The 15,005-nt window shown below is 42.5% G+C and overlaps 1 protein-coding gene across 1 annotated transcript; it reads left to right on the plus strand.

The window, feature by feature from the left end:
- Nucleotides 1-3,593: 3,593 nt before the first annotated feature.
- On the plus strand, nt 3,594-11,452 carry XB22065617.L (oocyte zinc finger protein XlCOF28-like L homeolog). The gene is made up of 4 exons (XM_018266992.2): nt 3,594-3,888; nt 5,593-5,719; nt 6,000-6,080; nt 9,170-11,452. Exons 1-4 carry the CDS (start codon nt 3,865-3,867, stop codon nt 10,939-10,941), a joined length of 2,004 nt encoding a protein of 667 aa, XP_018122481.1. The 5' UTR covers nt 3,594-3,864; the 3' UTR covers nt 10,942-11,452.
- The last annotated feature ends 3,553 nt before the right edge of the window (nt 11,453-15,005 follow it).

Below are 15,005 nucleotides of genomic sequence, written 5' to 3' on the forward strand. Positions count from 1 at the left end.
CATTGACTCTATTCAAAATAATTCTGCAAGACACTGAATTGATTTGTAAAGGGAAGATAAACCCTCCATAAAACTCACTGACCCCTGTTGCTCTCTAGGTGGCCCCCACTTACAGAAGTGGGGCAAATCCCCCATATCATTCTTATTGGACAGTCATTTAGGCACTGTGCCAGAGGAGCATAGAATCATACCAGCGTGGCAAATATGGTGGCACACTAATGCACTCTGGGATATCACCGGGTGACACGCTCTTTGTCCTACAGATAGGGAGGAGGTGGCCCTTAGGAAACCTTCTGGCTTGGGAAAATGCAAGTTATAAGTAAATCCATGTACAAGAAACTTAGAATGTTACTAAATCTGTCCCAAGTTCTATGGTCCATGCTTAACCCCGTTGCATGCTGGGGTAGAAAGCAAGTAATGCTGGGAAATCATGGATGTGCAGCAGCAGAAAAGTGACTCTAATTAATGAGCTGCACCATAAACTACAGCTGTTATTTTTTTTCAAAGGGAATTAAAGCTTTACGAGGAAGGAGCTGGAAATGCTACACGTTGTGCTTTGGGCTTCTGTACCAGCCCAAGATGATCAGAGCCTTTTAACAGTCAAAATCTGTGCCTCCAAAGATGCTCCAGCAGCTCCTTTCAGCTGATTCACAGTATAGGCTCTGAGCTGCTGTCACTTACTTATCTGAGCTTAGGGACCCACTCAGAATTCTTGAGCCGGGGGTAATTAGTAGTTATTTTCCATCCATATTCATTATTAGGCTTTAGTCTTACTCTTATAGAGCATGAACCTAATAACGACCTGAAAGGCAATTACAGCATATTTTACCCAGGGTGAAAACAGAGCTGTGATTGGCTACACATGTCCCTTTGTGTCATTAGGACACGCCCACTCCTAATTTGGAACACAGACCAATGGGGAGTTCCAGGAAAAGGTGTCATTTTAGAATGACAATTATTCATAGCACAAATTTAAATTTGGTGCATGGAATTACTTATCACAAGCAACACGGGGATGTAGTGGAGAGGGGATAGGGTATTTCCTAGTACTACTGAAACCCTACTTACTTTCAGCAGTCCAGTTTTGCTTTATGGCAGGGATTTTATATAAACCGAGAACAATAGACTCACAAGACACACATTTATATATATATATATATATATATATATATATATATATATATATATATATACACACTGACTGCATGTGACCTGTGTACAGCACAGGGCCATGGCTATGAAATTGCAAGGGATAAGTGTGCTTAACTGTGGCAGGGGTAACAAATAGTCAACTACAAGAGTCCTCTGCACTCAACCCATTATCAATATATTTAAGACAGAGACATTTTGTGCTACTGCTACTGAAAAATGCCTTACCCTTTAAACAACACAGGGATTGTTTGTCCATATATTGCAATATATTTAAGCTGAACAACTACGTCAAAGTCATCCCATATCTGGCCAGTCCTACGCTTAATTTTCATCTGATTCATTAAGAATTCAATTGCTTCATTATACATTTTACAAAGGGACTTGGTTTTACCTGCAACTTACTTGCTGCTTTCAAAGTAAAACTCCCAAACTTGGCTGCCCTTTTATTAGACACCAGTGGGATCACCAAGGGCAGCCAAGTTTGGGAGTTTTACTTTGAAAGCAGCAAGTAAGTTGCAGGTAAAACTTAGTCCCTGTGTAAAATGTATAATGCACAAAATGTCGCTGTCTTAAATATATTGATAATGGGTTGAGTGCAGAGGACTCTTGTAGTTGACTATATGTATTTTGTGGTCACAGCCTCATTGCACCCCCACCTAATGGTTTTAAAAAATAGTGGTGAGCACAACTTTCCCTTGTTTGCAGGGGTAACAAAACCATTACTACTTACATAAATAGAATACATCGGATGCGATATACAACATCACTATATAAATCCTGTGTTAAAAATCCATTAAATTATAGAAAGAGGGTGATTAGGTGAGGACAGTATCCTTGATGAGTCTGGGAGATACCATTGTATACCGAAATATCTGAAATTGAACCATTTCCCTCTGATTGGATATCTGTGCCTGTCTCTATGTGCTTGCTGGTGGATGCTGGGAGTTGTAGTTGAAGTGTAGTTGGAGAGATTGGACACATGGATTCATAATTCATATATACAGCTGCTTCCAGTGCTCCAGTGAATGGGGACAGAAACATGTCACCCCTAGGAAAAGGTCCTGAGGCTGACATTCAAAGTATAATAGAATAATAGAGATTCCTCTTAAAAGGGACATGTGTAAAAAACAAGAATGTGTCAGTGCATTATTCTCCTTTAAATATAGAAGAAATGTGTTTAAATAAAGTAGTGCGTTGGGTTTATTTATTGAGAATTTCTTCATAAACACTACTAATCCCGCCCATCTATTCCACTTCCCACCACCTCCTTTCCCAGGCTGTGCAGGGGAGCCGACGGCACTCAGTACACTGCACTGTAGGACCAATCAGCAGCTAGCAGGACCTGATAGGGAACTGAAGCTTGTCTGTGTGACTGCAGGGCTGTGATTGGATTGACTGTTGGGACACACGCACCCCTCATTTGTAACAGGAATTATAGCAGATCTATAGGGAGCTCCAATGAAGGGGCATTTTTTTTAGATAATATTAGTGTTTAGCTCGGAGTGAAACAAGTACTTTATATTATTCACCACTGCCTACAAGTCAGAATTTATCAGATTAGAATAAATCAGATTTATGTCTCCTTTAAGGGGAATGACAGCTGGAGGAGAAAAAAGGAGGATTTTGGTTCAGCTGGCCTATTATTTGCAGGAGTCGAGGCACCTATTCTCACACCTTCTTGTGCTCCTCTTCCTTTTGAAACTACAGCTCCCAGAATCCCCTGTGAAAACTAAAATCTGATTGAAGACAATAGACCGCTATCTGGCTTTCTTTTTCAGCCCCTGATGATTTAGTGGTTAACAACAACAACACTGAAAGTACATAAAGGCAGAACGCTCAGCTATATTTCATATGCTCAAATAATTAAAGAGCAAAACCCACAGTGAGCCCACCCCATGTGACACTGATAAACCAATGGTGGATAATAACAGATACGTGTATACAGAAAGGTCCTAGTGGTAAATCTGTAAACTGATCAAGGAAAAGCTCTTCATTTTTACGGCCTTCCTATATATTTATCTTTATTCTCTATTAATTAGGGATGCACCGAATCCAGGATTCAGCCCTTTTCAGCAAGATTTGGCCGAATCCTTCTACCTGGCCGAACCGAATCTGAATGGGGAGGGAAATCAGGCGACTTTTTGTCACAAAACAAGGAAGTAAAACATTTTCCCCCTAATTTGCTTATGCAAATTAGGGTTCGGTTCGGTTTTCGGCCGAATCCTTCCTGAAGGATTCGGGGTTCGGCCAAATCTAAAATAGTGGATTCGGTGCATCCCTACTATTAATAACATTGGGATCAACCATCATTTTTACCGGCCAGACCAGTAAAATACCGGCCAGGTGGCAACCCTACCCTCAGCCTTATGCATGACCATGAACCTTAAAATGACAAGCTGCACCTCTGTTGCTTTAAGAGAGATGGCTTCTGGGTGTTGTAGTTTTGTAGGTCTTGTGACCAGGAAGTGATGGGTCATGTGACAGGCTGTGCTGCTGCTTGGATTTGACAGCCCAGAATCAGAATGCAGCAGTGTAGGGTTCTGTGTTAGAGTCTTGAGCTCCCCGTAAAGTATGTCACCCCCGTTAGTCTCTCCTCTGCCTGATTCTTCCCCTACCCCCTGCCCTCCAGCACCACTCTGACATTCCCAAGGGGCCCCAGGGCTGTTACGAGCTCTCAAGCACTGGATTGGTGGGTATTGCACGGGGTTAATCATGTTCGGAGCTGCTTTTGGAATGGTGAGTAACCCTTGCAGTGCTGTGTCTGTAGATATCTACATGGGCAATATTAGAGCAGAATTCACGTGCAAAGGTAAGAAGGCTTGTACTGTACTGAGGCTGCTGGCAGATAGAAATGACAGTCATATTGTATATCTGCCCCCAGTCAGTACATGTGATTTATAATAAACAGGAAGGAGGGAACTGTTTCTCCCAACATTCCATCAGTGGAGATACAATAAGGGCAAGTTTATGAAGCTGTAATGTCCGAAGCACAAATCAGGCGGCACTCGGTATGCCAGGCATGTTTGTTGCAATAAACCCTTTATTATACAAAGTGCCGCCTGACATTAAAGGGGTTTGAGTTAACTGTTAGTATGATATAGAGAGTGATATTCTGAGACAATGTGCCATTGGGTTTAATTTTTTATTATTTGTGGTTTTTGGATTATTTATCTTTTTATTCAGCAGCTCTCCAGTTTGCAATTTCAGCAATCTGGTTGATAGGGTCCAAATTCCCCTAGCAACCATGCATTAATTTCAATAAGAGACTGGAATATGAATAGGAGAGGCCGAATAGAAAGATGAGTAATAAAAAGTAACAATAACAATACATTTATAGACTTACAGAGCATTTGTTTTTTAGATGACCCCCTATTTGAAAGCTGGAAAGAGTCAGAAGTAAAAGACAGAGCATTTGTTTTTAGATGGAGTCAGTGACCCGCATTTGAAAGCTGGAGAGAGTCAGAAGAAGAAGGCAATATAATGAAGACCAATTGAAAAGCTGCTTAGAATTGGCAATTCTATAACATTTTTTTTATTATTTGTGGTTTTTGAGTTATTTAGCTTTTTATTCAGCAGCTTTCCAGTTCGCAGTTTCAGCCATCTGGATGCTAGGGTCCCAATTCCCCTAGCAACCATGGATTGATTTGGATAAGAGTTTAGAATATGAATAGGAGAGGCCTGAATAGAAAGATGAGTAATAAAAACATTTGTAGCCTTAAAGAGCATTTGTTTTTAGTATGGATGCACCGAATCCACTATTTTGGATTCGGCCGAATCCCCGAATCATTTGTGGAAGATTCGGCCTAATACTGAACTGAATCCTAATTTGCATATGCCAATTAGGGGTGGGAAAGGAAAAAGTGGGAAAAAATTGGTTTACTTCCTTGTTTTGTGATGAAAAGTCACGAAAAACCCCTCCCTGCCCACAATTTGCATATGCAAATTAGGATTCTGATTTGGTTCAGCCAGGCACAAGGATTCGGCCGAATCCTGCTGAAAAAGGCCGATTCCCGAACCGAATCCTGGATTCAGTGCATCCCTAGTTTTTAGATGGGGTCAGTGACCCCTTTTTGAAAGCTGGAAAGAGTAAGAAGTAAAAGACGGAGCATTTGTTTTTAGATGGGGTCAGTGACCCCTATTTGAAAGCTGTAAAGAGTCAGAAGTAAAAGACAAGTAATTAAAAAAACTATAAAAAATAAATAATGAAGATCAATTGAAAAGCTGCTTCTAATTGGCCGTTCTATAACATACTAAAAGTTAACTTAAAGGGGAGCCACCCTTTTAAAGTATTATGGGTGGGATGCTGGAGGCAGAGCACCTGGTAGCTGCATGATTGGGATACTGGAGCGAGGATCCTTTTAAACCTTGTGACAATGGTTCCTGTGTGACCAATAGCAGAGACGTGTCCTTCTAATCCTCATTTCTCTCTGCCCTTTCCAGGTCCCTGTGTCCTTCGACGAGGTGGCCGTGTATTTCTCAGAAGACGAGTGGGGCTACCTGTCTGACCGGCAGCGGGATCTGTACAAGGAGGTGATGCTGGAGAACCTGGAGGTGGTGTTGTCACTGGGTAGGTCTGGGAATCCCATTGTGCAGCTCTTATATAACTGGGGACGGTGCTGCCATGTGTAATGTGCCAACTGTCAGCTGAGCAGAAAGACTCGCCCAACACTGAGAGCATTAACTGTCTGTCTATATAGAAACCCGCCCTGATATTATTGTCTCTTCTAGACAAGAAAGGGTTCATTTTTACTCACACTGATATAGGAGTGGGCAGGTTAAACTGATGTATATCGTGTTATCCTATGAAATCCTGTCTGTCTAACTGGGATTTATTTCTCCCTATAAAGGATACCAGTACCCCCGCTCTGTGCCCCAGACTGCTCCTGCCCTCGGCTGCTCCTTTATTCTGAGCACAGGCAAATATTCAGGTGAGACACTGCGACTGGATGTACATGAGCGGGTGAACTTTGTCTCTCTGCCATTTAAATTATTGGGACATTATACTGGCAAATGATTGGTCAGTTCCCATGGACATTACTGAGAGTGTGTAATGTGCTGCTGGGGGAGTGCAGGAATGTCTGTCCTATGCACGCCGTCTGTCTTTCCTTTATTACACGGGGTGCAATAGTGGGGTGGTTTGAATGGGCAGAAATGGATGTAATTAAGGCCTGTAGGTGACCACATGCTCCCCTATTGTTACACCCATAGCTGGAATTCCTTCCCTTCGAGAGCTTGTACTGACAGTTGCATTAGATCAAGGAAGGGCTGGATGCCACTTTAGCAAGAGATACAAGGCTGGTGATTAGGCCAAAGCTGGAGAGTGCCCCAGGCAGGGCCCGGCCACCATTCTTCTCCCCCATTCATCATCCCCCCTGCGCTCATTCACTCCACTTCCAAATGCCCCCCAGTCATAGTCAACTCGTCTGTCACTGTCAGTTTTTCCCCAGAGTTAGAGGAGGCAGAAGAAGGTCTGTGCCCCCAGTGCCCCCCTCTCATTGCACCCTAGGGCTGTGCTTTAGTGATGTGCGGGTTCAGGCCAATTAATGCAAAAAATCTTCGGGTTCCTCTCCCTGCCCGCAACCTCAAACTGCCAATTTCTGGCTTCCATTGCCTGAATTTATAAACTTGTGCCTGCCCAGCCCCCTTTCCTGATGTCATCGCGGGGCAGGTTGGGCGCAGGTCTATAAATAGAGGGGACTGAGTGGCCGGGCCAGGTTCGGGTTGGTAGGGGGAGGGTTGAGGTTGTGTGCAGCTCAAGGGAAACTCAACCCACATATCACTACTGTGATTCATCTGCCCCCCTTTAGTTGCGGCCCTGCTTTTTATATTAATGCTCTTACTAAAAGCGTTGGTCCAATTTCCCTTTTGGACTCAGATTTTTTCCCCCTCTGAGGCAACTAGAGAGGCATCAGATGTTTCTACCTCGTCTGAATATGTTGATAGGATTTACTTGGGCAGCTTCTTTATTAGACACTTGCTTTGCTGCCTGTGTATAACATGAAAATACAGACTACACAAGGGCATTACCTGGGCCATCCAATCGCTCTCCCCACAGCCAAACAAACCCCAAGTTAGTCCGTGACCCCCATCTTATTCCAGGTTGGCCTGTAACTCCAGACCTGTGCACATATGGACCCTTAGCCAATCAGATTTGCTATACTGAGATATCGACTCTGATGCTTTCATTCAGGAACCCCAGGGGCATAATTATAGAAGCGGCTGTGTGGAGGTGCCAGCAGGACCCTAATTAATGAGCCATTTAAATATATCTTGGTAGAATAGGTTAATTTTGATTTGGGGACCTAAACTGAATTTCTTTGGCACTATGGGGTCCCAGTTCTAGACTGGAGCAGTGGAATGTCCCTATTGGGGCAGCTGAAAGGACTATACAGATACAGGTTGGAATATACTTGTTTCAGAGTTTCTATTGGTGGGAGAATCAGCAGGGGGTCCTATGATGTGAATGGGGAACAGACTACTGTGTTTCCTCTGCCTGGGGTGTATTAATCTTAACCATATATATAACTTATTAACTTACCTTTGCACTGACATACACAACAATGATACACAGATACACAATTACTTAGGAAAGCCAGTTTCTTTTATAATTGGGCACCAGGAGCATAGTTGCATAAAAGCATTTATTTTTAGTAGAGTCAAAGTGCAACTTAAAGGGGTTGTTCACCTTTAAATAAACTGTTAGTATGATGTAGAGAGGGATATTCTGAGACAATTTGCAATTGATTTCCATTTTTTATTATTTGTGGTTTTTGAGTTATTTCGTTTTTTATGCCGCAGCTCTCTAGTTTGTAGTTTCAGCCATCTGGTTGCTAGGGTCCAAACTACCCTAGCAATCATACACTGATTTGATTAGGAGACTGGAATATGAATAGGAGAGGCCTGAATAGAAAAATGAGTAATAAAGAGTAGCAATAAAAATACATTTGTAGCCTGACAGAGCATTCGTTTTTTTTTTAGATGGTGTCGCTGACTCCAGTTTGAAAGCTGAAAAGAATCAGAAAAAGGCAAAATTATAAAATTATAAAAAAAAAAAAGAAATAATGAAGACCAATTGAAACATTGCTTAGAATTTGCCATTTTATAACATACTAAAAGTTAACTTAAAGGTGAACCACCCCTAAAAGTCCCTGTTAAGGGATACTGTCACGGGGAAAATTTTTTTTTTCAAAATGAATCAGTTAATAGTGCTGCTCCAACAGAATTCTGCACTGAAATCCATTTCTTAAAAGAGCAAACAGATTTTTTTATATTCAATTTTGAAATCCGACATGGGGCTAGACATATTGTCAATTTCCCAGCTGCCCCAAGTCATGTGACTTGTGCTCTGATAAACTTCAATCACTCTTTACTGCTGTACTACAAGTTGGATATCACCCCCTCCCTTTTCCCCCCCAGCAGCCAAACAAAAGAACAATGGGAAGGTAACCAGATAGCAGCTCCCTAACACAAGATAACAGCTGCCTGGTAGATCTAAGAACAACAGTCAATAGTAAAAACCCATGTCCCACTGAGACACATTCAGTTACATTGAGAAGGAAAAACAGCAGCCTGCCAGAAAGCATTTCTCTCCTAAAGTGCAGGCACAAGTCACATGACCAGGGGCAGCTGGGAAATTGACAAAATGTCTAGCCCCATGTCAGATTTCAAAATTGAATATAAAAAAAATCTGTTTGCTCTTTTGAGAAATGGATTTCAGTGCAGAATTCTGCTGGAGCAGCACTATTAACTGATGCGTTTTCGAAAAAAACATGTTTTCTGATGACAGGATCCCTTTAAAGTAACTTACATGTCGGCCCTTATGGGTGGGGACTACCATGTTTTTTCCTGTAGACAGTACAATATGAGTATCCTGTGTGCTTGTACCATTCTTATATATATATACAGTATATATATTGTTAGGTATGAGTGGAAGTGGCCATATTTTGTTCCCATGCAGAGACATTTTCAAATAACAGCTATAGTATAATAATTCAGTGTTCTTGTTGTTCCATTCCAGATGAAAGCAGCCCTTACATCCATGAAGATGGATCAGAGCAGGGTCAAGTCACTCTGGGGCAGCCTTGGGCTGGAGATGACAGTTGGACCCAAACAACCGAGAAGATTCCCAACAGCTTTTCTGCATGTCTTGTCAATAGCGAACCAATCCCGTGTGAGCAAAGAAAGCAGCCGTCCAATAAAAAGCTCCACAAGTGTTTTGAGTGCAAGAAAGTCTTTGGCAGTTGGTCGCACCTCTTGGCTCATAGGAGGATCCATGACAGAGAGAAGATCCACAAGCAAAATAAAAGCCAATTATCGACCCGGAAAGCCAGTGTAACTCCCCGGCAGCCTAAAGGGCTTAATGCAAGATTGTACCAGTGCACAGAATGTGATAAGACATTCAGCAACCAGTCTGTGCTTTCCTTGCACCAAAGAACGCACACTGGGGAGAAGGTCTTCAAGTGCTCCGAGTGTGAGAAAAGCTTCACGAAAAGATCCCAGCTGGTTGTGCACAAAAAGTGCCACATAGAAGAGAGGCCATATAATTGTACTTTGTGCGAGAAGGGATACAACCAGCATTCAAAACTGATCGAGCATATAAGGACTCACACGGGGGAGAAACCATTCACATGCACCGAGTGCAAGAAAAGCTTCACCAAAAGGTCCCACCTGACCGAGCACCTCAGGATTCACACAGGAGGGAAACCACACAAGTGCAATCTGTGCGATAAAACCTTCCACTACCCTTCAAACCTGGTGGAGCATCAGCGAACCCACACAGGGGACCGGCCGTATCAGTGCACCGAGTGTGACAAGAGCTTCATCAAGATGTCTAAACTCATGGTCCACCTCAGGATCCACACTGGGGAGAAACCTTACAAGTGCAACGAGTGCAACAAAAGCTTCAGCCAACAGTCCAACCTTGTGGTTCACCAGAGGACTCACACCGGGGAGAAGCCATTCCAATGCAGTCAGTGTGAGAAGAGTTTCAGCTATCATTATGCTTTGGTTGTCCACGAAAGAACCCACACAGGGGAGAAACCCTACAAATGTTCTCTGTGTGATAAGGCTTTCAGCCAACAATCGAACCTTAAGCTGCACCAAAAAACCCATGACAGCAAGCCACAGCAAGACTCAGACAACTCAGAGAAGACCTTTGAACAAGAATCTGCCTCTAAAACCCCCCCATTGGACCAGTTGTATGAAAATGCTGGGTTGGAGAAGGTGCCTGGGTTACCGGAGGAAGCCAACTCGGTGGAAAGCCCAGAGGCCATTGAAGATTATGAGAAGAACTACATTTCTTGGTCTCCTCTGAGTGAGTATCTCGGAGTATTTTTGCCCTCAGAGAAACAACATAAATGCACCGAGTGCAACAAGTGCTTCCTGGAAAAGTCCAAGTTAGTTGTCCATCAAAGAACCCACACTGGGGAGAGGCCTTTCAAGTGCTCCGTCTGTGACAAGTCATTTATGCAGTGGTCCCACCTATCAGAGCACAGGAAAATCCACAAGGGTGATAGACCCTATACCTGTGCTGAATGCGGCAAGAGCTTCATCAGGATGTCCAAGCTCACTGTCCATCGCAGAACGCACACGGGTGAGAGGCCGTATATCTGTGACGAATGTGGGAAGCAGTTTAGCCAGCAGTCCAACCTTGCGGTCCATCAGAGGATTCACACCGGGGAGAGGCCATTCAAATGCACCGAGTGCGAAAAGACTTTCCGCTACCAGTCAGCACTTATTAAGCACCGGAGAAACCATTCATCTGATAGAACCTACACTGGTTCCTTGTGATGAAGCACTTCTATGTCATAGGAAGGGTCTGGCCCCTAGGCAAAGGTACAATGATGTGGCCCTTCAAATGAACTTCAACATCATAGGCCTCACACTAAAAAATAAAGATATTGAGTGTTTCTCTGCTATAAATACTATACCCATCACCCTTCCTTCCAACAACGGTGTCCCTGCCAGGCCCCAATACAGCAGGAACTAGACTGATTGCCCCTATTTGTACCCATATAAAGACAGTTCTGGCAGGGTCAGATTGCTGAACCACCAACAATAATAGCTGACTCCCTGGTATTTACTGAGCTACAACTCCCAGAATCCTTAGCCAGCCAGGCTAATTATGTAGAGAGACTGTAATGCTGTGGGCAGGGAAAGTGGACGGCCCCAACTGAACTTTGTGTTATTTTAGTAATTGCCATGGAGCCCAGTGTTCTGAGAAATGGGTTTGTATGAATTGTGCAATACAAGCAAAGCCCAGATGTAAAGCCTAATAAATATAATAATCTCTTAGAATGTTTTTGATTTGTAACTGTTCATTCATGGCTGCGTCTGTCTAGGTGGCCATATAAATAGCAATTACGATCTTTCTTGTAAAAGATGTTTCCGAGAAAGATGGTTCATTTCAATACACACGTTTAGAGCTGAATGGTCAGATATACAATAGAAACAATAGAATTCTACCTGTATCTGACGATTCAGCACTAACAATGGCTGATGTTTGGGTTTCTTCAAAGGTATCCAATCAAAATTTTCCATCCAGCCCGATCGTCGAGCCGACTAATATCCAAGTTTTCTGCCGATATCGGTCGGCTCTTTTCCCACCATACACGAGCCGAATATCTTTGTGGGGTCAAAACAGCAGAGAACGTCAGGTGCTGCTGCCCCCTACTGGTCATTCTCTCTATAATAAGGAGGTGGGAAGGCTGGGTGCAGTAGATCCTGCTGTATTGGGAGTAAATCTGAATGTACATGGCAAGATATGTTTATTTGGCCCCTGGGGGTACAATGTAAAAAAAATCTGTTAAATTTAAATTGCAACAAGAACTCTGAACTAAAGTAACTGTGTCAATTGCTGTTTCTGATTTATATAGAAAATTCTTTATTGTTGTAATTTAAATGTAAACAGATGACAATTGTAATATTCTTGGCTTTATGATAAGTTGTGTATCTGTCATTTCTGGAAACGTAGGGGTAAATTTATCAAAGAGTGAAGTTCCGCTACTAGAGTGAAATTCCGCAGCTCTCCATTCATTTCTATTGGATTTTGAAAGGCGTAATTATCAATGGGTGAAAGTGAAAGTTCACCCTTTGATAAATACGCCTATAAAAATCCTATAGAAATAAATGGAGAGTGGCGGGATTTCCCTCTAGTGGCGGAACTTCACTATTAACTTCACTCTTTGATAAATATACCCCTTAGTATGACTTACAGGTTTTGTTTCGAATGGACTTTGTTTTGAATGTTCACTTCACTTGCTCAATGGTGACATCACGTGGTGAGAGAACAGATTTCACATTTAATGTTAAGTTTCTGCAATTGACTGCTCATTATGTTTAACATTGGCAACTGTGTGGTCTTATTTGGTGCCTTTCTGGAACAGGAAACTATGGTATAAAAGTAATCAACCCCATTTCCCTCTAAGCAAATCCTCCTGATTCCTGTTGGTCAGCCAAATCCCCATTCAGGTTCTCCCTGACCCCATACACCCATGTGGCCATTTTGACCCCCATGCCATCTGTTATTTTATCCTCCCTAATCTCTCAAATACTCCAATGTCTATAAAAGAAAGGATTATGAAGAATACCAGCAAAGGGAAAGCATCTGAAATAATTATCATTGCAACATTTTATTGCATGTACTTGGGGTATCAAAATACAGGCCCAGTTTTAAAAAACATAACAGAAATCCCATTCCCCTTCGTATACTCAGAAGTCACATATAGACCACTGCATATTCATGTGTGTAATACCAGAAATCTATTCCTGCTATAGCGTTTTTGTGTTTGACTGCTGACACCCCAATGACATTAGGACATGCCCCAGGCCCACTAGTCCATACCCCCATGTTAGTATCTTGTAAAGGTAAATGAATAGGAGGAGGTAAATAAGGCAGTCTAAGACAATGGCACATTATATATTATACTCTATACATTAAATAAACAATATTGCATCCTCCCACTATTTCTGTCCCAGATTCAGTTAATAATCACGCATACCTCCATGTTACATCTTTTAATATCCGTGGCTACAAGCAGTAATAAGTTCAGCAAAGTACAGGAAGGGATTACATACACTAATCATATGTGCATTTTAAAAACAATAAAAAATGTATGGGATTTAGTTTTCATGGCTGAAAGGTTTTGAGACACTGGCTGGCCAACACTCTTCAATAGCCGACCTTAATAGGCTTATTTGATCTAATTAGATTCATTGTTGACTTTTATTATCCTTATAAATTACAGTAGGTGGTGCATCATTAAATATATAGAGAGAGAGAGCAAAGAAATCCGCACTTAAAGGTCTTTTGTGATGAAAAATAATGGGTTTATTCAACATTTCGGCTCTTAGAGACTCTAAGAGCCGAAACGTTGAATAAACCCATTTTTTTCATCACAAAAGACCTATGAGTGCGGATTTCTTTGCTCTATTGATATTGATATATGCTCCAGCACCTAGGCATTTCCATTGTTTTCTGAGTGCACCTATCCAGTAGTTTGTTTATAAATATATATTATTATTATTATTATTATTAACATGTATTTATATAGCGCCAACATATTGCGTAGCACTGTAAAGTAAATGTGATTATACAACTACATCACATGAATTACATACATAGAATATATGGAGTAACAAACATCACAATCAATACAGGTACAAAAGGTGAGGAAGGCCCTATGCATAGGCATACAGTCTAAAGGGAAGGGAGTAATACACAAGGTGTGGGAGTGGGCAAGATCGAATTGAGTGGGTGAGAAATGTGGTATTTGCGTTTGGTAGTTAAGCAGAGTGAGGGTAGGCTTCTCGAAAGAAGTGCGTTTTCAGAGATTTCTTGAAAGTAGAAAGGTTGGGAGAAAGTCGGACAGACCGTGGGAGAGCGTTCCAGAGGAGGGGTGCAGCCCTTGCAAAGTCTTGAATGCGAGCATGTGAGGAGGTAATGAGAGAAGAGTTGAGTAGCAGGTCAGTAGAGGAGCGTAGTAAGCGAGTGGGTGAGTATATAGAGATGAGTTCAGAGATGTAGGGTGGGGCAGAGTTATGAAGTGCTTTGAAAGTCAGTGTCATTAATTTGAATTTGATTCTGAAAGGTAACGGAAGCCAGTGCAGGGATTGACAGAATGGCGAGGCAGAGGAGGAGCGGTTGCTGAGGTGTATGAGCCTCGCAGCAGTGTTCATTATGGACTGGAGAGGTGACAGTCTCTGGAGGGGGAGGCCAATTAAAAGAGAGTTACAGTAGTCTAGACGCGATATGATGAGAGAGTGAATAAGAATTTTGGCAGCGTCTTGGGTGATAAATGATCGTATTTTGGATATGTTCTTTAGGTGGAAGTGACAAGATTTAATAAGTGACTGGATATGAGGAGTGAATGACAGGGGCAGAATCTAGGATAACCCCAAGGCACCGGGCCTGGGGAGAGGGGGTGATAGTGGAATTGTTAACTATGATGGATACTTCGGGGATGCTACTGGTGTTAGTTGGAGGAAAGAGAACCATTTCAGTTTTAGAGAGGTTTAATTTAAGGTAGCGTTGCGACATCCAGGTAGAGATAGCGGACAGGCAGGAGGAGACGCGAGTTAGGAGTTCTGGGTTGAGATCAGGAGATGAGAGATAGATCTGAGTATCGTCAGCATAGAGGTGGTAGTGGAAACCATAAGAATTTATTAATTTGCCAAGGGAGGAAGTATAGAGGGAGAATAGTAATGGTCCCAGGACAGAGCCTTGAGGAACTCCAACAGAAAGAGGTAGGGGAGAAGATGCTACTCCATTGTAGGAGACACTGAAGGAACGATTGGAACCAGGACAGGGCTGTGTCACGAAGGCCAAGTGACTGGAGGGACTGGAGGAGGAGAGG

Source organism: Xenopus laevis, chromosome 6L (genome assembly GCF_017654675.1).
Source record: "Xenopus laevis strain J_2021 chromosome 6L, Xenopus_laevis_v10.1, whole genome shotgun sequence".
Taxonomy (NCBI): domain Eukaryota; kingdom Metazoa; phylum Chordata; class Amphibia; order Anura; family Pipidae; genus Xenopus; species Xenopus laevis.

Bases quoted from the DNA above. Each gene is read 5' to 3' on its own strand.
- XB22065617.L (XM_018266992.2), top strand. From the start codon at position 3,865: ATGTTCGGAGCTGCTTTTGGAATG. The intron at 3,889-5,592 runs GTGAGTAACCCT...TGCCCTTTCCAG, and splicing joins TCGGAGCTGCTTTTGGAATG to GTCCCTGTGTCCTTCGACGA. The intron at 5,720-5,999 runs GTAGGTCTGGGA...CTCCCTATAAAG, and splicing joins GGAGGTGGTGTTGTCACTGG to GATACCAGTACCCCCGCTCT.